At 46.4% G+C, this 24,170-nt stretch overlaps 1 protein-coding gene across 2 annotated transcripts in view; it reads left to right on the top strand.

The window, feature by feature from the left end:
• The window catches only part of EMC3 (ER membrane protein complex subunit 3), a 302,422-nt gene that overhangs the window by 148,602 nt on the left and 129,650 nt on the right, over positions 1 to 24,170 (top strand). For both annotated transcript variants that reach the window (XM_069644093.1, XM_069644094.1), the window contains one exon: positions 18,610 to 18,691. In XM_069644093.1, coding sequence (XP_069500194.1) covers positions 18,610 to 18,691 — 82 coding nt within the window. The remainder of the gene's footprint in view (positions 1 to 18,609; positions 18,692 to 24,170) is intronic.

Here is a 24,170-nt window from a genome sequence, read left to right as displayed (position 1 = left end):
GTTCTGGGCCATCCAGCAGGAAATTTCGATCTCAGTAGTTCATCTGGCCGGAGACGAAAACGAGGCGGCGGACGCTCTGAGCAGGCAGAGCATGGTCTCTCACGAGTGGGAGCTGGCTCAGGAGATTCTCCTGGAGATCTTCGACCTTTCGGGGACCCCTCAAGTGAATCTCTTCGCCACCAGTGTCAACCGGAAGTGCCAAAGATTTTGTTCACGGGAATTTCCTCCAAGAGGAGCCTTAGGTGACGCGTTCGTAGTGGAGTGGTCCTTCCCACTGCTGTACGCGTTTCCTCCAGTCCCCATCATTCCGCAAGTGCTACGGAGGTTTGGTTTCCCGAATGATCCTCATTGCTCCGGCATGGGCCCGGAGAACATGGTACCCGGACCTTCTCGACATGTCCATCTGCCCTCCACACCATCTTCCCTGTCGAGACGATCTGCTCTCACGGGAGGGGGGTCAGGTTCTCCATCCAGAGGTCAAGTCCCTCGACCTTCATGCTTGGCTTCTGAAAGGTTGAGGTATAATGATTGGGACCTCCCTGAAGACGTGATGGAGGTGTTGCTTTCGGCCAGAAGGCCTGCAACAAAATCCCTGTACCGTTGCCGTTGGAGAAAGTTCTGCTACTGGTGCAGGGTTAAGAATGTGGATCCTTTTTCATGTGCCATTCCTGTGGTTCTGTCTTTTTTGCTTTCGTTCGCCCACAAGGGCCTGCAAGTAGGTAACATTAAAGGTTACCTGGCGGCGTTGTCCATATTTAAGCGCTCGTCTGAGGAGTGTTCTTATTTTAAGATTCCTTTGATTTCTCAGTTTCTGAAAGGGCTCACTAATGTGTTCCCACCGTCACCTTTCCAGGTGCCCGGTTGGGATTTGAACCTAGTTCTAAAATTCCTAATGGGTGCTCCGTTTGAGCCTTTACATTCTTGTCCTTTGAGACTGTTGACTTTGAAAACTGTATTTTTAGTTGCGGTCACTTCCGCTCGCAGAGTGAGTGAGTTGCAGGCACTTTCCGTTAAACCACCCTTCACGGTGTTCCATAAGGACAGGGTTCTCCTTAGGGTTCGTCCTTCTTTTCTTCCGAAAGTTGTGTCGGAATTTCATTTAAGCTAGAAGGTCATTCTTCCGGCGTTCTATCCACCTCCATATCCTGGTAATGAAGAGGAGAGGCTCCATAGGTTGGATCCTAGGAGAGCTTTAAGTTTCTACATCTCACGCATGTCCCGGGTCAGAGTGGATGATCAACTCTTTGTAGGATACGCTGGAAGGCGTTTTGGACAGGCTGTTACTAAGCAGACTTTGTCTAGATGGATTATCTTGACAATTTCTAAATGTTACCGCTTGGCGGGTAAGGACCCTCCGGTAGGCTTAAGGGCCCATTCTACTAGAGGTGTGGCTGCCTCTACTGCTCTGCAGAGGGGTATTCCCATTCGTAACATTTGTGAAGCAGCCACATGGGCCTCTGTCCATACTTTTGTAAAACACTACTCCCTGGATTCTATCCATGGGCAGGACTTGGCCTTTGGCAAGGCGGTCCTCTATTCTGCAATTTAATTGGGCATTCTAAAATTCTAAATTCTTTTCCCTCCTCCATACGTTGGTACTGCTTTGGGAGTCTGTCATAGATGTGAAATACGTCGGAAGAACCAATCCCTTCGAAGAACAAGTTACTTTCTTACCTGGTAACTTTCTTTCGATGGGATGTTCCGACGACGTATTGCACATTGTTCCCTCCCAGCCTGCCCTGCTACACAATTTCTTATGCAATTGCAGTTTACGTTTCCGCAAGGCTTTCTGTGGTCATACTGGCAGAAGATTGGTGCCACACGTTCTGGGAAAAAACTACAACTGAGGCTATGGGCGTTGTGCGTCCAACTTATAACATCCGGTGACGTCGACTCGACGGAGGCCCTCGAGGACAGAGTATCGACGTCATTGACGCAGGACGCAGACGCCAAATATTTTCCGAAGTAGCACAGCTGTGGTGATTACCTGTCAAAGATGTGGAATACGTCGTCGGAACATCCCATTGAAAGAACGTTACCAGGTAAGAAAGTAACTTGTTCTTCTGAGGCTTGTGGATCTGCTTAGATCACATGCTATGCTTAGGCCGACATTTACTGGTAGCCGTGGAGTATTACATTTTTTGTTTTCAAAACTCGAAAAGGGACGCCGACAGGGCGGGCCAGTAATATTATCCCTAGTGTGACATCCACTGTACCCATGGTCCTTCAAGATCCCTAAGATTGTTATTTTCCGTCATCGTAGTCGGACGCATATCGCAGAGTTCTTCTTGACTGACGCCATTACTTATTAAAAGTTTAAACTTGGTTTTTCTTTCTGTCTTTTCGACAACCGTACAGCACAAACTCTCGGGCAACGGCATTTGAGGACAAGACCATTCTCTCAACGACAACGACTCACGTCTCGACAGACTTTGTGGCCTTCCAGGCCCCAACGGGCCTTGGCCCTGCACACTTACAGAATGCATATTCTCCTACACTCCCATATATTTCGCCAGGCTGCCATCTTTATACACTATGGAAAAGGCTCCTTTTAAATTCTGCCCTTCTTGTAACAGGACTTGCACCGAGTGTGTAACCTTTGCCTTCCTACGGACCACACTGAAAAAACAGTGAAAGTCTTGCAAACTGTTTAGCCCGAAAACGCTAAGGGACCGCATGACTAAATGCGGGGTCTACCACACGATGCAGGCCGAGGCCGCCATGGGCGTCGAGGGAGCCTCCAGCGATGGCAGCGTCGGCATCCTAAGTGACGCTGAGGGTGATCAGGTTGCAATGGATTCCTGCGTGCGAACCCCCGACTCCAACAAGCAGGCCGGCGGTTCTGCTACGGAGACAACACCCAGCGGCTCAAGCACACCCAGTTCACACCACACCAAGCACATACCCCATGTCGTCGACCTATAAGCCACACATGGTGTGGAAGGGAAGGTCCAAACAGTCCCTGTCCTCTGGGCAATCGCAGTCGCAATCAGCACATGACAGGCCCCCTAAACAGACACCAAAGTCCATTCCCGACACCGCATCAAAATCTGGCACGTCCTCGGGTTCTGGCGACTGGGCATCAAAAGACGTGTAGACAGCCCTGGGGAAAAGCTCTAAAATGAGCGACTTAATTAAAAAACACATCCCTGATGCCCTACTGAAGACCAGAACGTCGAAAAACTCCAAATCCTCAATGCCCAAGCCTCAAAGTCACAAGGTACAAATAGTAGGGAGTATTATACCTCTGAGGACACCCTTTCAGGGGCAATGCATCATAAACAGACCCCTACCCCAGAACCCCCACCTACACCTACTCCCTCAGTGTTGCCAAGCTCCTCCCAATGTGCCCCAGAACAATTTGATAGGGTCATGAGGAGAATAAAAGTTTTATAAATTTCTTTGATGAACACCCAGATCAACTCCACAACCTTCAGGGCCCCAAACAACAAGCAAACAGCCCACTACCAAGAGAGCCTGCCTAGAGGTCACGCAAGCTACTACCTGGTCATATCAAGACGTAGGTCAAGACACATATTACTGTGACACTCAAGGCTCACAGGACCCTGGCTCATATTCATACCCAGAGGACCAAGGGTACACAGGAAACTTCGACCAATACTATGATGATGATGACATATACATCATCCAATCCCCAGACCACACAGACCAACCGGTTGCTGACTCCCCCCCCCCCCCGGTAGACAACCAGCTGCAGTACAATGGCCTACTCTTAAAGGATGCAGAACACTTTAAGAAAGATTCCCAGGAAGCTCAAGTCGATAAGGACTTCGTAGAGGACATCCTTGGTGATAGGAAATCTGCAGCACAGTTTATCCTTCTGCTTCAATCGGTCCAGAGGCGTATTCAGCCCTCACTACTTACCCCCAGTCTGAAAAGGCCAGTCAACCCACGCATCGTAAAGATGTTTAGACCAGCCCCTTCAGACTATTTATACATTAGGGGACAACTAAAGCCTGACTCTCTAGTAGTCACCACCACAAGAAAGATAGCGGGATCACCTCTAGCCTCTGCCGAAGCTCTTCCTGACAAGGAGAGTAAGAAGATCTACACCCTAGGCAGGAAAGAAGCTTCCTCGGCTGCCTATCAAATAAGAATAGCTAATAATGCTACACTTTTATCTAGCCATAATTGCCACAAGTGGGAGGAGATCTCGCAACAAACAGACTTGGTTCCAGAGCCCCTAAAAACACAGCTCTTGGGACTTCAAGATGGTGGCGTGCTAAGGCGGACGTGCGGCAGTGCGCTCCGTCCCCCTCCAGCAGCCTGCAGCATTTCCAGATAGCCCGGGTCTCCCATCACAGGGCACAGCGGAGCGCTAGGAGGACGGGCCCCTAAATATAACCACAGAAGGTGTGTTCCATAACGGGCACCAAGGATTGACCACTCCAGCGACACCACGGACAGCTGGCGGCAAGAATAAGGGAGGCTGCCGGAGCGTGTCCGTGCACAGCAGGGCAGAACATAAGTGCCCTGCGAGGAGAGCACGGACAGCGCCGGGGTCTCCCATCAAGGTTCAGGAGTGAAGCAGAAACGGCGTCGGAGCTGCCCAGGGGCCTCGGACGACCAAAACAGCGGGGAGGCTACCCACTCCGCTGACACAAAGAAGGCGGCGCGGCCGCCGAAGAGGACCACGCAACACTCACCTGCTGAGATCAACAGCCAGAGGCGAGCCACAACCACCAGTACACAGACCACGCTGCCCCCCACACAGAAGGTGAGCAGGGAGAGTATGCAAAGACGGATCTGGTGCTGGGCGCACAAGTAACCCACGGCTCCATGGGGGGCTGCGAGCTGCAGTGGCACGGAAAACTGTTGTAGTATCCGGATAATATAACTAATTAAAGGCGCAGCTGGAGAGAAAAAAAAAGGCACAAAACCCATCACCCACCCAGAGCACAGACCTCCAGTACACAGCAAAGAGCCATCCAACCACGGGCGTGAGAGGCAGGGGGGGGCCTGCACCACCCAGAAGGGGAGTCCGGAGCGGCCAAAGAAGCGGGAGAACATCCTCTGCGGCGGGGCCTCAACACCCCTTCTGTCCATCCATAGAAAGCAGCGAAAGTATAGTGCCACTCCGGAACCCCAGAATGACAGAGGCGAGATTTTAGGGGCAACATATATCAAGTCGGGCGGCGGAGGGGACCTCTGGATTGCCGAAGACGCTTACCATTGACCTTCAGCATGCACCAGGAGCTCTGGACCCCACTGGGTGATACTTCCCAGGTGCCAGAGGAGCAGTCACCTTGAGTGCCAAGGTAGCAGTGCAGAAACAGCTACACAAGGCCCACGCTCCAAGACCAAGGCCCCAGGGCCATATCCCACACAGGACACCAGAGAAAAAGGGGGTTCTGGGACGGCAAACACCGGACAATTCTGTGCCTCTTGAGATCTAGCAGGATACCCACGAAGTTTCCGCGGAATTTGGAAGACTGTGTACCGCACAATGGCTTGAGGTCCCAGTGTATTGGGGTAATGCAGCCCGCAAGGTCGCAGCACGGCGTGTGATGGCTCAAAATGCAGGCCGTTTACAGAGTCCCTCGGTCTATTGGAAGGAAGGGCTACAGCAGCTCCGGTTACACAGCAGGCTCTCCGCAAGTTGTTCATCTTCCTCTTCGGTTTTGGTTCCAGTCGTCGATTACCTCTTCAGCTTCCAGGATCGGACTTTTATGCAGGAACTCAGCCAATCAAATAGCCTTGCAACATTCAAACTTGGGGCGGTTGGCAACTTTCAGGACAGCCAGCCTTCCAGTTTTAACTGGAATCTCGCAGTTAGGCTGGAAGAAAAAGGGATGCAGAGTTTTGGACTCCTCCCTCTGTTCCCGGAGCCTGGGCGGGGAGTCCACAGGACTCCTGCCTAAGATAAAAATCGCACAAAGAAATGTCCTGCCCTGGCGGAGAGGGGAAGGAACACGAAAGGACAAGGAACACTAAAATGGCGAAAAAAAGAAGACCGGCCATTTTGGTAAAATGGGCACCCATGGGTGCCTTTACCGGCGGGGCTCTGCAAACAGCCCGTTGTAAAGGTGCACCAAATTAATAAAAAGGTTCACTGCCACCAGCCATTAAAGGTAAGTTTGTCCTTGTAACATAAATATAACATTTAAAATGAGAATGGGGATACTCCGTATCTCCTCAGCATGCCACATAAGGTGGGGGGTGCTGGTCTCGCCTAATAAAATGTAAAACGGATCCAAAGATCCTTTCTACCCTTGGGAACTGTAGTTCTCCCAAGGTTAGCCAGAGAAAGTTAAAAGGGGAGCACCTAGGGCAACCCAGCAACCATAGGCCATAAAGTTCTTTGTCAAATATGATATTTTTTAAAAGACACTATCGAAAGTCTCAAAAAAATAATCCACCAGTAAAAGCAAAATGTTCTGGGGTTAACCCAGGTCAGGAAGACTCATTACTGTGAAAATCTTACCTGACACTTTGCTACCTCACTCGGATTGGGTTTGGCAAAGCTCTGTGTCTTCTATATTCAGCATAAAACGGTGGCCTCCCAAAATCCTCCCACCAGCGCAGAATTTGAAATGAACAGGTCGTGATTTTGATATGCCATTAAATCATTCCATAGATCGTTATAAGATGTCTGTTTATCAAACCAAAAAATCAACATGGGCTTTATAAGGCACATAACATTCAAATCACTCATAAATGTTCACGTCAACACAACTGTCGCACAAGAATAGATTTTTTCCTAGTCTCCCTAACCATACTAGAAGGTTCCCTTAATGCAGACAATCTCCCTACTATTTCACATCATGCTCCAGTTACATTGAAAATTAAGAATCTTGGCCTAGTCAAGCCTTTCGATGGAAAGTAGATTTGCTTCTTCATAACCAGTAACCATAACCAATCCACTAACAATGTCACCCATCTGCATACACCTCTCAAACTCCAACCAAGCACAACCACAAGCCTATAAACACAGCAATCTGCACAAACTTCACTACACTGCAACAAAAAAACCACACATAGACTAGCACAACAGTACACAACGCCTACCGATCGGAAAACATACCAAGTCCAGCCATCGGAGTTACCGGGTTGAGACTGCCAACAGCACATCACTGCTCTTTTGCACTTTTACAGCTCATTCCCACTAACTCCCCCTCCCCGTCCCACCCCCTCTTTCCCTTTTTCAGAGCCGCCAGATCTCCGGTGGTGATAGTGCGCGATACAAATATCATTTAACATTAACATAAAGCAGCTTTATGGAATAACATCCAATCGCCCATAGACAATTATTTTGCAGCCAACATTTCTGATAAGGTGAACTTTCAGTTCAGCAGGGATGCTCGTAAGTCTGTCATTAGGGATGATTTTCAAGTCTGGCAAATTCACTCAGGAAAGAAACAATATTAGACATGCATAACTTACTGCAAGGCATGCTGATCTAAAAAAGAAACATAAACGCACAGGTTCTGCTAGAAATCTTGGGGAGCTTGCTGATAGTCAGGGTCAATTAGACATCATTCATTAATCAAGCTCAGCAGGAACTGCGAATTTTAAAACAAACACATTTTGATAAAGGTAATAAAGCTAATCGATTGCTTGCATGTAAATTGAATGTTAGACAGGGTCTATCCTTCAATTATACAGCGGATGTCAAAGCAGAGGACGGCTAGAGATATTTTAGGCAAGGAGATGAGCATCAACATTTCGAAAAAATATTACTCTAAATTATATTTTGGAGAACCCATAGAAGTCTAAAGAATTCAAGAATATTTGGAAAATGTCACACTTCATGTCCTCTCTTATGTATACTCCAGAATATCCAATAACCAAAGAGGTTGAGAAGGCTTTTGATTTCTTTTCTATTAATAAAGCACCAGGACTAACTGGTTCACTGCTCAATTTTATTAGACTTTTAATTCCACACTTCATAGACATCTGGCACCCTTATTATTTAATTGCTTTTTGCAGACAAGACAAGCTACTGACTCTATGGCAGAATCTAACATATAGCTATTGCCGGTGCCTGACTAAGATCCTCTTGCCTGCTCTTCATATCGGCCAATCGCTCCCTTGAACAAAGACACAAAGATGTTTTGCAAAGTACTACCGTATTGATTGGTCCATATTATTATTATTATTATTTTATTTATTATTATTTGCATTAAAATTGAATCGTCAATTCTTTTTAGCAAAATAGAATTTAATTTTTCTATAAGAACAAAACCATTTATGCAGTTTGCGACTGTGTGTCAAGAAAAAATTAAAATATTTTTAGAAATTCCACTCTCCGGAAGGACCTCCATCAAGAACTTCACCACTGCCAGTACATGAGCAGTCTGTTGACCGGACATCAGAGATGGCCACCAGTTTCCCACCCGTGTGACTGCAAAGTCCGAGAATAGTGGACGAAAGTGTTTAGTGCGCTGGTCTTTCAAATCTGGACATATAACCATCAGATGAAACAATGACGCTACTTTTGCAAAATCGTGACAATATCGACGCGTTTGTTCCATGGACTGGCCCCGAATTGCTCTAATCTCATTGGTGGGGTGTAATGTTCAAATGTGTCCTCGGGAAGTGATCCCTGGCCCTTTTGTCGGGGAACTGTTTCAGGTATTCACAAGGTGTGTTAAGGATACAGGCTTCTGGAGGTAGATCTGCAGCTGCTTTGTAACTTCTCACTTGCTCCTGAGTTTGGATCTAGTCCTTGTCTGATTTTCCTTTTTACCTGTTCAGGGTCCGACAGCAGTTGGTCTAAGGAGCTGCCAATTTCTTCTAGAAGAGACATTGTGGTTGCACGCCAGCTCTCCAACATCGGATTTAGGCCAGCGAGCATTTCTTTGGGCACCATTTCCAGGATTGCCGGACGAGCTGGGTCATGACACTTCTTCAACAGTGCCAACCTGTTCCAGATAACTGTATGGTTCAGGGAGTTAAGGCACAGCTCTCTCCGGATAATTGCAATCGGAGTGGAGAGGGGGAGACCCAGTACTTTTTTCCAGAACCCCCCCCTCGAGGCGGTTCCATAAAGAGTCAGGAAGATTGAACAGGGCTTCCGCTCCATACGTTCGAGCTGGTACCACGTTGGCTTTGTAGTACTTCAGTACTGGTACAATCGAGAAACAGCCAAACTTCCTGTTGAGGGCAGATGCTTGGCTGGTGAGGGTTTTCATCTTTGTTAGAAGAAAGGTTGACATTGGTGTCTCTACTAAAGAGTTACTCAGCCATACCCCTAGGTATTTGAAGGATTGCACCTGGTCTATTTATTTATTTTTTCCCTCCATCGATCGACCATGAATGTCAGTTTGGTCCCCTCTTGCCAGGGCAAAAGGTCAAGATTTAGGATTTCCCCTTATTGATGTCCAGGTCATTTTTTGCAATGTAGGTGTATAGAGCGTTGAGTTGTCTTTGCAGACCGACTGGTGTTTGGTCGATTAACGCAACATCGTCTGCATAAAGCAGGCGTGGTAACTGAACTCCACTGACATTTGGGGGGGAAAGACCTGGTGGACACGAAGGCTTCTGGGAGACCTTCCAGAAAGAAGTTAAAGAGCATCCGTGCTCGACTCCTCGGAAGGTTCTTATTGTCATTTGAGAGCATACCAGCTTTGTTCAGCCTAACTCGTAGCGTGGCATCAGAATGCATTGCTAAAATGGGATGGAATATAGGCGTCAGGCACTTTTTCATTTTCAATTTTGACCATAACTTGCATCGATTAATTTGGTCAAAAGCTTGTACTAAATCCACGAACACCATATAAATCTTTGGCTTGGAGGGACCTAGGTTTCCCTTCAGCAGTTGGAGTAGAAGAATATTTGTTGATGTGCCCAGGCCCCTGACAAAACCGGTTTGAAATTTGTCAAGACAGCCAATCGCCCTACACCACAAGTTGAACTGGTCCATGACGATGGAGCTATATAGCTTGCTGATAACGTCGAGGAGATCGATAGGGCAGATGTTCTTAAGTTTACTCCAACCCCGCTTCTTGTGGATTGGGTCCACTATTGCTCTCAGCCATGAAGATGGTAAATGATGAGACATGGCTATTAGCCCAAACAGGATCAATATAAACACGGCCCAATTGTCAGAGAACTCCTTCAGCATGCGGTTCGACACGGCTTCGGGCTCCGGTGCTCTTCAGTTTTTCAACTTCTTGATTCTTGAGATGTCGTTTGGGCTAGTAGAAGAGAACCAAGGAACAGAACATTTGCTGGACTCGGTGGGGTCATAATTTCCACCTACTGGAGCGTACAGTTTTCCAAAGTGTGTTATCCGGGTGTCTTCGCCTATGGGGTTTGTTTGGTCTGCCTTTAGCGTAAATTCGTCCGCCTTGATTAGTGACCAGAATCTGTTTGGGTCTTTACCTACCAGAGCTGCTAGCATCGCCTCTGCATCATGTTGGTATCTTGGGTGTTTCGATGCACAAAGCCAATTTTTATAGCTGGACTTTGCAGATTTGGCTGTTAAATGGTCTTAAACCTGACTTCCTTGTAATCCGTGCAGTTTTCCTTGCCGCTTTTCTTTGGACAACCAATTCGAGGTCAAAAGTGTGTTTGTGGTTAGAGACCCGTCTACCCTTCTGTGGGTGATGGTGAAATTGCTCTAGGAGAGGAGAATAATTAACCGTTGCTCCATCCCGTCCCTGTTCAGTTGACAGGGATTGCAGTTCCCCCGTTGCATGTGTTGAGAGCTGTCGGAAAATGCTCACGGGGCTGCGGACCCATAGGCGTCCATTCCAATAGGAGCAGGTGGTTTTCGCTGTGCACAGTTTTGATAATTTGGAATTTCTCAACCAGGGGTAGGAAACTTTTTGATACATAGACATAGTCTATGATTGATGCCATGTCCTGGTTTTCCAACGTTGGCTGAGGCGGAAGGTCGCCTATGCAGTTGCCGTTCAATAAATGCATATCTCATGAGTCCATGAGATTGTTCCATAGATTTCTTCTGACATGTCGGGGGTCGTCTAGGTTCCAGCCTTGATCATGCAATGTTTTCACTAAGTCTGAGGTATTAAGACCCTCACATAAGTTGACGTAGGCTGGCTCTGGATGGATGGAAATGTAATCCAAGATCTCGGCAAACTGATCTAAAAACTCTTAGTTTCCAATCAAGGCGGGGTTCCAGTATACGTTGATTAATCTTACATACACCAGAATTTTGTCATCTCCCCGTGTCGCCTCTGTCTCCCATCCGATCGTCGACACTTGGATGAGCAAGTTCTTGTTTGAGGAGTTTTGGAGATTAAAGGGGCTGCCAGATCTGACTGCGGTCAAGAGGCCAGCGGAGGGACGACCCATATTCTCTTTCTTGGCTGGATTAATGGCGATTTCAAACTCGTCCATACTCGGGGTCTCCCTCGGCCAGGTCTCCTGCAAGCAGAGGAAGTCATACTCTCCCAGGTTTATGTCAGTCGGGTTGATCAGGTGGGCAAAACCTGGGTGTTCCATGAGATCAATTTTATCTTGGCTTGTAGTTGATGTAATAGTGGAGAGGCCACAAAGTTGACCCTCGATGTTACTGTTGAATTGCTACAAGCTTTTTTGGGCCGATAAGGCGCTAGAGAGCCACGACCAATCGCCTCCGGCCAAACTCTGTTTTTTAGAGTTGACTTCCAGGTCAACACATTTAACAAGGCAAGTTCAAGATAGTGCTTCAAAAGACACACATATTTTTACAGCCGGTCCAGATGGGACTCTACCCACACCCAGCAGGTCCTTGTAGTTTGATGCGATTAGTGGGTGAGCTGGAATTACCCCTATAGCAGTTAGGGTGGTTTGGACGTTGGTCCATATTATGCCCTTATTGGTTCATCCCTTTCCAGCAGGGTTTATGAGCAACAGGCAAATCTGCAAATCTGCAATACTATAAGGCAAGTAGTAGATGTGGTGGATCTTTCTAATGGGAGCAGAGAGTGCTTCTCAGTGTGTTTATTGGCGCTAGATGCCTGGAAGGCATTCAAACTCCTTAATATGACCTATCTTAAGGACGTTCTAATGAAATTTGGATTTGGTCCTATCCTGACAATATTAATTTTGATCAAACTTTGCACTTAAGGCACTTTAATCAAGGTCAAGGTAAATGGCCATTGATCAGTGAGGATCCCCTTGCAAAGAGGAACGAGACAGGGATGCCCCCATCTCTACTTATCTTAGTCTTAACCATTGAACCCTTTGCCCAGACAGTTAGGACTGGGCAACATAAGATTTCTCTTTTTTGCATAAGACATGCTGCTAATGGTGAAGGATTTATAGATTTTCTTATTTGGCTACTTATGAGAAAATGCAAACTTTCAATGTTTTAATGCTGTCTCAGGGTATACAACTAACCCTCCCAGCTCAAAAGTGCTAAACCTAACTGAATCTGATGACCCCATCAAATTCTTGAAACAGCATTGCTGTAAGTCCGCCACCTGCGCAGGAGATCCCTGTCCCACGTACACCTTGAAATATTCCCTGGATACTCTCATCAGGATGATCAATATGTCCTTCTTAGAGGGTATGGTACCAGCGTCTTTAAAGAACGCTTCGATCACCTCCTTATTGCAAAAGAACACCCTGGATCCTGCCATAGCTAAAAACTATTGGTCCATTACTAATGTCCCTTTATCTAATGCGATCAATCATAAAGTAGCATACTTGCAATTACAGAAATCTTTAGAGGAGAATAAACTTTTGGGTCTCCATCAGTCAGGCTTCAGGCCACAACATGGGATGGAAACTGCTCTACTTAATCTCAGGTCTAACATCTTGGGTATTGGTGAAAGGCCATTTACTTATGTTGTTGGACCTCTGCAGCATTTCACCTTAGCGATCTTGATTTGTTACGTGAAAGACTACTGAAAAATCATTAATTGCTCGGAGAGGGCAGCCAATCGGATGACCTGCTTCCTAAGTCCTAGAACATCCTAGGTGGTGGCTGAGAAAGCTGACGCACTCCCTTTTTTATCTTCGTGCGGTGTGCCACAGGGCTCCTGCTTGTCCCCCATCCTATTCAATATATACATTATACCACTTCTTGATCCCTTGGATGTCCATTATGCCAATTACGCTGATGATACCCTAGTCCTTTTTGAATTATCCGGCATTCATGCAATTGACTCTAAAACCATGAATAACATCTACAAATAAATTCAGAATTGGATGGCCAATAATTCTCTTGCTCTGAACAATAGCAAGACCTAGCTCCTCATCTTTGACTCAGGCCCTTGTCTTAAGAAAATTGATGTAAAGTATTCCCACTTTTCTATTGTGGGCAATCAAATTCCACTTTCCACAACAGCAAAAACTGTAGGTGTTACCCTGGATTCTGCTCTATCCATGAAAAAACATGAAGCTAATGTCCGTTCGTCCTGTGGACACTTCACTAAACTTCTCCATCAAATCAGACCCTATTTTACTACCAACAATATATCTCTGCTGGCTACTGCGTTAATCAACTCGCGCCTGGACTACTGTAACGGCCTTCTTATAGGCACCACCAAAGCTAATCTTAAACATCTGCAGACCTCACAGAATGGCGCCGTTAGGGCCATTTTTGGATTAGCAAAGGGTGAGCGCGTATTGTATTTTAGAAAAAAACTCCACTGGTTGCCTGTCAAGGAGAGAATCAGACATTTATTTATTGCATTTGATTACACGCCCAAACCCGCGGATATCACGGCGTACATGAAGCTTGGTCAAACATCTTGGTTACAGGATTCAAAGTTATTAACAGTTGCAGGAACAGTATTCAAATCAGCATGAGCAGTTACAGGCATGTTAGATGTAAGCAGTTGAGCCAATGCCAGAATGGCAGGCTATATGGTGTAGGTGCTGCTAGTATTTATTGAACAGCCAGGTTTTTAGTTGTTTCTTGAACTTGAGAAAAGTTTCGTTACTGAGGAGGGTAGGGAGCGAGTTCCAGATTTGCGGGGCTGCTATGGGGAAGCTGGTGTTGTCTTCTCTGGCGGTAGTGAAGTGTGGGATACGGAGGAGAGTGTTGGTACTAGATCTGAGTATCCTGGGTGAGGCTTTGCGGGAGATGCTTTGGTTGAGGTAGAATGGAGCATAGTCAGAGATGCATTTGTGGGTGATGGTGAGCGTTTTGTGGAGGATTATAAATGTCAACATTCCGCAGCACCTCAATACCTGCATAGAAGAATTTCCCAGTTATTTCCCACAACAACCTTGCGCTCTAACCCCTCCAATTCACTGAACCAACCTTGCTTTCGTCTAATGAGGTTTGGAGGCACAAGCTTTGACGTTCGGGCACCTCGGATGTGGAACTTGCCCCTCTTCATCCAATCTTCTACATAATTATCCATATTCCCAAAAAACTATCAAGACCTTCTTTTTCAACTCACTTGACTAGATTATTCCTATTTTACGCAATTGATGCCTGGTTCTCTCTGTCTCTTGTTTTCTCGTTCTATTTGACTTTATGGTTTTATGTGCACTCTGAGGCCCAAGGGCGTGTGGCGCTTTACAAAAAAAAAAAAAAAATGTAAATAGCAGACAAATAACCTTTGTTATCTAGAGGTTAACATTACCACAAATTATAATCGGCTCCATAGCCGCAATATTCACCTCCCTCCCCTCATCTGACAACGTTACACCATGATTTGAAAAGATGATCTCAAATGGAAATATTGCATCTGAGTAAAATAACTAGTCTGAAAATGAATTTCATGCCTTGCAAATCAGGTGTGTGTGATTTCTAAGTGGTGCCGTGTTGCTAGAAAAGCAGAGGGTAGCCCTTGAACATCAACAAGCAAGGCTATGTCTACTGTACTGATCTACTAGACTTTGGAGTAAGTTCCAAACATGATACCTGTGATCTTCTCCTAGCTACCTCTCCCACATTTTATTTCCGTAGAAAGGCGGTTAATGGGGTTAAGATTACAACCTTAATCTCACTGCAGATTATCTTGTGTAATGTCCTTTTTTCTCCAGGGCTCACAGTACAAACATTCAAACGCTGGCAAATAGAAGGTTTATATATTTGAGGGCAGTTATTTGAATGGGGGATGGGGGCATTAGACTTGGCAGCTTGCCAGAGGCCTTCGGTATTGGGGGAAATAGATGGTCAGTGTTTTAGCTGAAAGTAAGCGAACCTAACACATCATCATTAGGGAAAGTGGTCCCTGACATATAACACAGTTTCAAAAACGTTATCGGTACAAGGTTACAAAGCACCTGATGTCGTGCTTTAAATCAGGATACGGTTGATTTAAACAAACCTCCCTATATGGATAAATAGGAGGAAGAGATTTTGTTGAAAATCTCAGAATCAGTATGGTTTCAAATACGGCCTCGAAGTCTTCTCATTGAATACAATTGCGTGAACATCCATATAACGTGTTTCTTTGATGGTACATGACTGCCCTATGCCTGTCTGCATAATCTCCACGTATGATATCCCATGATTGTTGGAGTTAATGTGGTGACGTTGATATATGGTGGTCATGCCAGGTCATCTTCCCTGATTGGAAAGGGGTATTGGGGTTATCGGGTAAAATCACTGCATAGTTACCTTATGGTGCCAGGGGTAAAGTGACGAGGAACATGCTGGCAGCTAAGTTACTGATAACCTATTGTTAGAAGAAGCCGGAAGCACCTTCAATGTTCATGTTTTTTCGCATTAACCTTGTGAGGACCTGGTGCAGGCAACAATAATCTGTTTGGGTAAACTAGATGTAATAGTTTTTCCCTCACAATACACAACTTAATTGCAACATTTTATTTACATATTAGATAACTTACTTATAGTTAAAGTGTTGCCTTGGATTAGTAGTGTAGTCCAAGTTATGGTTTGCTTTGTAGTATGATGGACTAGTTCGTGTATACTGAGTGTTTGCAGTAACCTTAACAGTGGCATTTCCCACAATTGAAACCTTGTTTATTTTATTTATCATGTCTTTGCAGTGGCAACACCATACGTTAAATGCCCCTTTACACAGGAAAATGTGATGCCGCTTTCCTCTGTAACTTTTGACCACATCCACAAGTGTTCACCAAATTTGGCAAAAAGAGTTTGATCCCGGTCAGATATCACAGTGAGCTAAGTGCTTGCCCCTGACATCTTCGCACAGCCTGCTGTGGCAGGTTCGAATCCCGGCAGGATCAACTCAGCCTTTCATCCTTCTGATAGATTGAGTACCACTCTGTGGGATAATAATGTTTTCTGTTATTTTAGCGCTCTGAGACCTATGGGTGTGTATCGCTATATAAGAAATACATTATTAATGTTATAATCCTAACACACATGCCTTACTTTGTGGAGATTTGATTTTGATGGTGATCTTCATGTGAAAACGGGAGACGTTTAAAATGTGTTTTTTGCGTGAGGGTTTTAATGGTGCACAATACATACTTTCGTGACAAATTGCTCAAAATACTCTGTTTTGATTTGTGGCATGCATCTAGACTTTTAGGTGAACTGGATCACCCAAGCAAAAATAATGTATTTGTTCATTTTGCTATTCACAGTTCAAGATATAGGTACGTTTTGGGTGTGCGCCGCAGAGCCGGATAATAGATGCACAAATATACACCGCTCCGCCCACCAATCGGATTTCTTTCGAAATTCTCACCTATACATACAATGAATGAGCAAACACACACACATATATGACCAGCAACAAATACGGATATCTGACAATACAGACATGCTCACAAAAACACAGGAGCATGTAGGACTTATGCAACTATTTTGGCCATGTTAGTTAACAAACCTGCTGTCATCTGAGGCCAGTATTGGCATGGCATGTGTTTGTTTCCCTTAACTTTCAGAGCTGTCATATAATATTGCATTATGAGAAGTGAAGCTAAAAACCCAAAGTATTATACGGACGACAAAGAGATTGCATGTCATAAGGCAGTATTTTATATTTTTTGTGTATTTTTCGGAATTGACACAGGGGACTCGCATTTTGTGATCGAAAGACTTTTGTAGTCCAAATGATGATGCATTCTGGACATTTGGAGTAGAAATCGTAGAGTGTTACATGAAAGATGTGATAGGCCAGGACCCATGGAGAGAGTTTGGATTCCTAGCTTGGGAGTCTCAATCAACTTTGAAGAATCTGGATAGCCATCTCAACCTGAGAAAGAACTCCCAAAGCTAGGGAAGCTCCTACATGAAGTAATAGGAAGGTGGAAATTCTGAACCCCTTTGCTGGCAACTATTGGACAAGGAGAAAATAAAAGTTGGATAATGCTGGAAGCTAAAGCATCCCAGGTATCAGGAGTAGAAAGAAGGAAGTGGGTATAAGGCACTGAAATAAACAGAGTAACTTAGACAACATATGAAAGAACATTTTTAGGTTTAGGTCTACTTGGTCGAAAATATTTTACCTTTTCACATTTTACCGAATTTGTTTTGGTCATATTTTGGTCGCAAATGCGAGGGAGATCCCCCGCAACCCCTCCCCCATTCCCTCACCCCCACTCCATTTATATATTTAATTAAATTTAACCGAATTTCGATGAAGAAAACAATTTAAAAAATTCGGTAAAAAGTAACAGGTCAAATGTTATTCGAACAATTAGGCTAATAGCCATTTTTATTCATGAGAACAAGGGTCCCGACGAGTGGATGGCGAACATTCTAAAATAAATATACTTTCATTCCTACTCTATTTCAGTTGTTTGATGTTTATCAGCACCACCCTGCCACAATCTTTAATATATTTAAATGTCTAAAATGCTTTCTCCTATCTTTTAGACTTCCTACCATTTAGGTCCTTTCTTCATTCATCATAGACAAATTAACAAGGGGGGGGTCCTGGGAGTCTCTCTGTCAGACATTAGTCCTGGTTACGAGAGACTTACCCAGAGTCTTTAACTCTTTTTGGTACTCTTGTTCAGAGGAGAATTGCCTAGCATTTTGGTGCTGGACTGCCCCAGGGCAGGACAAAGACTGATATGTTTGGGATATTTCTTCTCTGTGAAAGACTTTAGGTAAGTCTCTCGTAACCAGGACTAATGCTTGGCACAGGGACTCCCAAGACCCCCTTGTTCATTTGCATATTTAAGTAAATTTGGCTCTCACCCTAAGTTACTAGGGGAATCCAGACGCGAACCCCTTGCTCGCTATTCTTAGAGAGGCACAGCTCCACCCTACTAATGAGGTCCATCCAGACCGAACCACGTGTCTGGGGTTGCTGTTGGTATTCTTGTTCAGAGGAGAATTGCCTAGCATTTCGGTGCTGGACTGCCCCAGGGCAGGATAAAAACTGATATGTTTGGGATATTTCTTCTCTGTGAAAGACAGTGAGCTAAAGACTCTGGGTAAGTCTCTCGTAACCAGGACTAATGTCTGGCAGAGGGACTCCAAGGACCCCCCTTGTTCATTTTCATTCATCATAGGACTTTGCATGTGTACTGTCTGCTATTTTTTTTGATATACTGGTTGATTGTAAAATACTGCCTTCTTGTGAATGGTGCTGAAAACAAACTCTTCATTAATGACATTTTTTTTATGGAAGAACAAATGTTCTAACAAGTTCAAAAACCCTATTTGAATGCTGTGTAATCAGTTATCAGTAGAAATGCATTTTAATTGTCAAGTAATGAACTTTCAAGTTGCTATTTTTCCATCTATTAATTGTCTCCTAAAGTTTTCCTTTCCAATTTTGCGTTCAGCTAAGGTGCCATTTCCGCTGACACTGCGTTTTAAACCAATGCTTCAGCAGGGAATCGAGCTGTTATCTTTGGATGCCTCCTGGTAAGATTCTGCATATTCTTTTACAATTTCCATGCCCTATGTGTTGTTTCTTGATGCATGATATCATATATGATGTATTTTATATAGCGCCTCTACACAATGTGTTTCAAAGCGCTTCAAGGCAAGGTGAGGGAAGAAGGGAAAATACAATGTCATTGACATACATACAATGACATTCTTACAGGCCATGATCAGTAAGGATGTGAAATTAACTATCGTACTGGGCCTGACAACATTTCAGATAGTACCAGAGAAAACAAAAGGTGAGGGAGAGGGGTGCAGAAAGGGAGGGGAGGAACAAAACAAGCGAGTATCGTACTAGGCCTGACGACATTTGTGGTGGAGGGGGGTGGGAGAAAACAACAAGTAAGGGGAGGGGGGAGGATACAGACGAGGTTGCAATCATACTAGGTCCAGGGACACTTCTAATAGAGTAAATGCATAGAAGAAAGTAAGGGGCGGAGATAGGAAAAGGGAGAGACCAGAGAGTAAGCAGTCAAAAAGAGTGGAGAAGCAAGAGGGGAGAGCAAATACAATTGCAGAAGTCAATAGTAACACATAATGTTGCTAGCCAGGATACAAGATGAAGATGGGAACAACATGACTCAAGGCCACCATGAGTACAAAATGCAAAGGAAGTCCAGCATGAGAGTTGAGAAAGGGTGACTCACTGTGAATCAATGAAGTCCATAATGTCAAATCGAGCATTGGCCACAAGACGGTGATGGTTAAACCAGAATGTATCAGGACAGAGTCCTGCAGAAGTAGGCTGGAGGGGGTTGGGGGGTCAGGGGGGGTAAAGGGTAGAAGATTCGAGCAAAACAGACAACACCTGTGTGCGGAAAGGGGGGGCACAAGGGAACATCACAGGGGGGCCAGAAGGGGTGGGTATGGCCTGTGGGGACAGAGCGAGTAAACGCATGTTGGTGATGCTTACCTGCTGTCTGAGCAGGGGGTCAGCCCTGGGTCCTCCTGGTCCGAAGGAGATGTGCGCTTTTCTTTGTCTGCCCTTCGCTTCGGACACCCGGGCGAGAGACGCCCTTGATCTAAGAGTTAAGAGCAGAAAGGAAGAGGCAGGGCTAAGAAGGTGGGTGGTGCTTAGGCCAGGTGACCTAGATCCACTTGCACCTGCTCCCCATCAGCAAAGGAATAGAGGGTGGTGGACTCCTTAAGTAGGGAAAAGAGCAGCAACCAGGAAGGCATCTGGTGGGCGGGGCTTGCTAAGTGGGGGAAAAGAGCGGCAACCTGGAGGGCACCAGGTGGGCAGGGCTTAGGCCAGGTGATCTTGATCCACTTGCACCTGCTCCCCATCAGCAAAGGAAAAGAGGCTGGGGGGCTCCTCAAGTAGGGAAAAGAGCGGCAACCTGGAAGGCACCAGGTGGGTGGGGCTTAGCCCAGGTGACCTAGATACACTTGCATAAATCCCAGTCACCTTTTCTCCTTTCTATGTATTGGATGTACACAAAGTATAGCTTCTTAGCTTGTGCTGATACGCCTGCATGGTTTACTAACTGATTAGTCCTAGCATTAACACGTTCACTCTCATATACATCTGTGAATTTGAAGGTTTGAGTGGAAGTTCACAACTTCATACAAAGGTGCTCGACATTGTTTATAAAAAGGCTGGGGTAAGTAGGGCAGTACATTTTTTTAAAACCTACTTCTACAGTATTAAAATATTGTTGCTCACTATTAGGGAATTTTTCAAGTGTCTTCTAAGCAAAAAACACCTGTAGCGTTTGGTGCAACTTTGCTTCTTTGAGCACAGTGAGCTCCACCGCACTGATGAGGCCCGACTAGGCAGAAACACCTCTCTGGGGTTGCTGTTGGTACTCTTGTTCAAAGGAGGATTTTCTAGCATTTCAGTGCTGGACTGCTCAAGTGGGTGGGACAAAGACTGATTTGGATATTCCACCTTTGTGTAAGGTAAAGTGATCTAAAATATGGCTGCGTACTCTCCAGTGGGCACCTTCCCATAGAACAGGTCATTAAGCCGTGTTTGGTGTTTGTTCTCGCAGAGGGGAGGTGTGCCTCTTTTTATATATATATATATATTTCTGATGTTTGTTAATCTGCTTAGAATCACATGCTGTGCATAGGTCCGACATCCAGTGGTCACTGCCGAGTATTGCATTTTGTTTTTCGTAGTCGAAAAGGGACGTCGACAAGGCGTGTCTGAAACACTATCCCTATAGTGACGTGCGTTGTACCCACAATCCCTCACGCGTCGAGGTCCCTCAGATTGTTTTTTTCCGCCCAGCTACTGGTCGCCTTTACGCGGAGCTCCTCGAGAGACATTGCAGATTTCATCTCCTCGACCTTTGGTCGTTTTCCTATATTAATATAGAACATATCGATCCGTCCCTCGACGCTGTTGTGAAGCTGTCTCCGCCGAGCAAGATCTTCGGCGGAGGGAACGAGCGGAGGAGATCCTTCGGCGTTGCCGAACACGTGGCCTGGCCTCGCAGGCCATATACAGTAGGGAGAGTGGGGATCGTGGGACATCTCTGGTTCTTTTCTGAGAATGCCTTTCCTTTTCCCCTTCCTTTCCCTTGGGGTGGTTATCACGATTTATTGCCTCGGCTATGGAGAGGACACCCTTTAGGTTTTGCCCGCTTTGCAAGGGCAAGTTTACTTGGAAGGACAAGCATTCACGGTGTAACCGCTGCTTGCCCCTCGATCACAAAGAGGAAGGTTGCACGGCTTGTCGGCTTCTTAAGCCAAAGACTCTAAAAGACCGTAGGGTCAAGAGGTGGGCGGCCTACGCTATGTCGAAGGCCGACGCTTCACCCACCGTTGCTACCACCGACAGTGACGAGGAACGTGATAACACGACCTCCGCTATGGAAGTCGAAAACCCCCCTAAAGAGCGCACATGTGCTTCGTCGTCTGTCCCCGGCCCCGACGGGCTCGGCTCACGCCCTGCTTATGGGGATGAACACCCCGGCGACATTGACCGCACACAAGACCACACATAAGCACACAACCCATGGCTCTTCTTCGTCGAAGGCGAAGAGAGCATCAGCGCCCAAGGAGACGCAGGTTCCACCGGCGGCCTCCTCGGACCGTTCGGGTTCGAAGCCCCTCTCGCAACCGCAGCCGCGACCAGCAACTGGGCTTTCGGCAAATAAGGGCGCCGCCCCCAAATCATCGGCCGGCGCGCATCAGCAGAAAGCGCATGCCGCCGTAGAGCGATCGACACCCATAACGTCGAAACCACAGCCCTCCGCTGACAAACGAGTCGCTGAGAGCTTGGCGAGGATCGTGGTAGCCGACGCCCACAAGCGTACGCCGAAAGACACGTCGAGCGCCACGCAAAGGTCGAAAGACACGCCGAAAAAGCCCGAAGAAAGGCAGGGACTACCCCCTTCAGTCGAGGGGACCCCCAACACACCTGAAGGCTTTTCGGAGGGCGACGGGACACTTTCCTCGATGTTGTGGGAGAGGTTGAGCCGTTTTCAGCTACAAGACACTATTTTTCCCCCGCTAGACCGCTCAGGGGTACCCCATGAAACCATGGAAAGGCTCCATCTCTGCATGGAAAGAATGGAGAGGTTTATGAATACCCAGAACCCTCCCACTCCCAAGAGAATAAGAGAAGGGCCTCAGGAGGACCCCAGGGCCAAAATTACGAGACTAGTCAATCCCCACCAGGACACAGCCTCAGACTTCCATAGTGTGTATGACCTCACTGGGGAAGAACATTACTTTGAGGAAGAGGATGATTTTATGGACGATGAAGAGGGACGGAACCAGGAGGAAGGTCTGGAAGACAGCCCAGACTTGGTAGGAGAAGGCTTCGGAGAAAATCCAGAAGAAGGACCTTCTCACCCCTGGCAATCCCCATCAATATATTCCGACACTGATGTCCTGAACCTAAATCCTCCTGACAATTCACCTATTAGAAACACGTCTCCCATTGACGATCAGCCTACATTCAATGCCCTGTTGCGCAGAGCAGCAGCACATTTCGAACTGGACACTGGGGAGCTCTCTCCTGAATTAGACTTTGTGGAAAGAGTAATTAAGGAGAAACCCCCGGTCAGGCAGACCATTCCCCTCCTCGCTTCGGTGAAGAGAAGAATCATCCCTTCGCTGTCCACAACCTCACTAATCAGAGGGGTCAATCCTAGAATTGAAAAACTTTTCACTCCTTCACCCTCAGACCCGCTGTACATCAGGGGACATTCCATTCCGGATTCCCTGGTAGTAACCAATACAAGAAAGAGGGCAGGGGTACCACTTTCCACCAGTGAGGCACCACCTGACAAGGAGGGCAAGCGGTTATATGCCCTTGCAAAAAGAGTTACATCCTCGGCTGCCTTTTCGGCAAGAATTGCGAACAACAATTCTTTGCTCGCTAGCTATGCAGACGCGCAGTGGGCCAAACTGCGCAAAGACGCCGAAGAAGCGCCGGAACCACTACGTACACGCCTGCTTACAACTATTGGCGAAGGAACCCAGGTCAACCAGAGCATTGTAAAGAACTCTCTGGATGCTGCAGAAACAGCGGGACGTTCCCTAGTTCAGGGAATACTCCTAAAACGCCACGTATGGCTGCGCAACTCAGGGTTCAAACCGGAGACACAGGCGTCTTTAATAAATAAACCTGTTGAAGACTCAAACCTCTTCGGGAAAGCGGTGGATGAGGCTCTGGAGATGGCTAAAAAAGAGTTCGATACTATCAAATCTCTTGACCAAATCTCTAAGCCCTCTACCAGGCGCGGCTATGGCAACAAACGCTTTTTTTGTGGCCAACGCCAACAACAAAACCAGCAGCAACAGTACCCTGCCACCAATTTCCAGACCAATAGTGGGCAGTACAGCCAAAGAGGCCAGCGCCGGGGCAAAGGAAGAAACCGGGGGTCCACCCCCAGAGGCTCCCAAGCCCCCAACAACACCAAGTGACGCGAAGATTCGCGTCCCCTCCCATGCAACACCGGTCGGGGGCCGGATAACATCCTTTCTTCCAGCATGGGAGGGTATAACATCAGACCGCTGGGTACTTTCCACCGTAGGCCACGGATACTGCATCGAATTCAACAGTTCCCCAACATACAAACCCCCGAGGGGACGACGCATGACACCGGAACATCTTGCCATCCTTCTCCAAGTAGTACAACAACTGCTGGGAAAAGGAGCCATAGAGGTCGTGCCTCTATCTCAGGTAAAGGAAGGTATTTATTCAGTGTACTTCCTTGTACCCAAAAAGGATCTAACCATGCGCCCTGTATTAGATCTGCGCCCAGCGAACAAGTTTATCAAACCCCAAAAGTTTCGTATGGTGACCTTACAGGAAGTGATTCCACTGCTTTCACAGGGAGATTACATGACAACATTAGACATGAAAGATGCATACTTTCATATTTTAATGTTGCCAGCGCACAGAAAATACCTCAGGTTCATGATAGAGGGCAAGTACTACCCTTCGGCATAGCATCAGCACCAAGGGTATTCACGAAGGTGCTGGCAGTGGCAG

The sequence above is a fragment of the Ambystoma mexicanum genome, chromosome 2p (genome assembly GCF_040938575.1).
Source record: "Ambystoma mexicanum isolate Mex_15411 chromosome 2p, UKY_AmexF1_1, whole genome shotgun sequence".
NCBI lineage: Eukaryota > Metazoa > Chordata > Amphibia > Caudata > Ambystomatidae > Ambystoma > Ambystoma mexicanum.
Note: the sequence above shows the minus strand (reverse complement) of the source record. Positions and strands in the feature narration are given on the sequence as shown.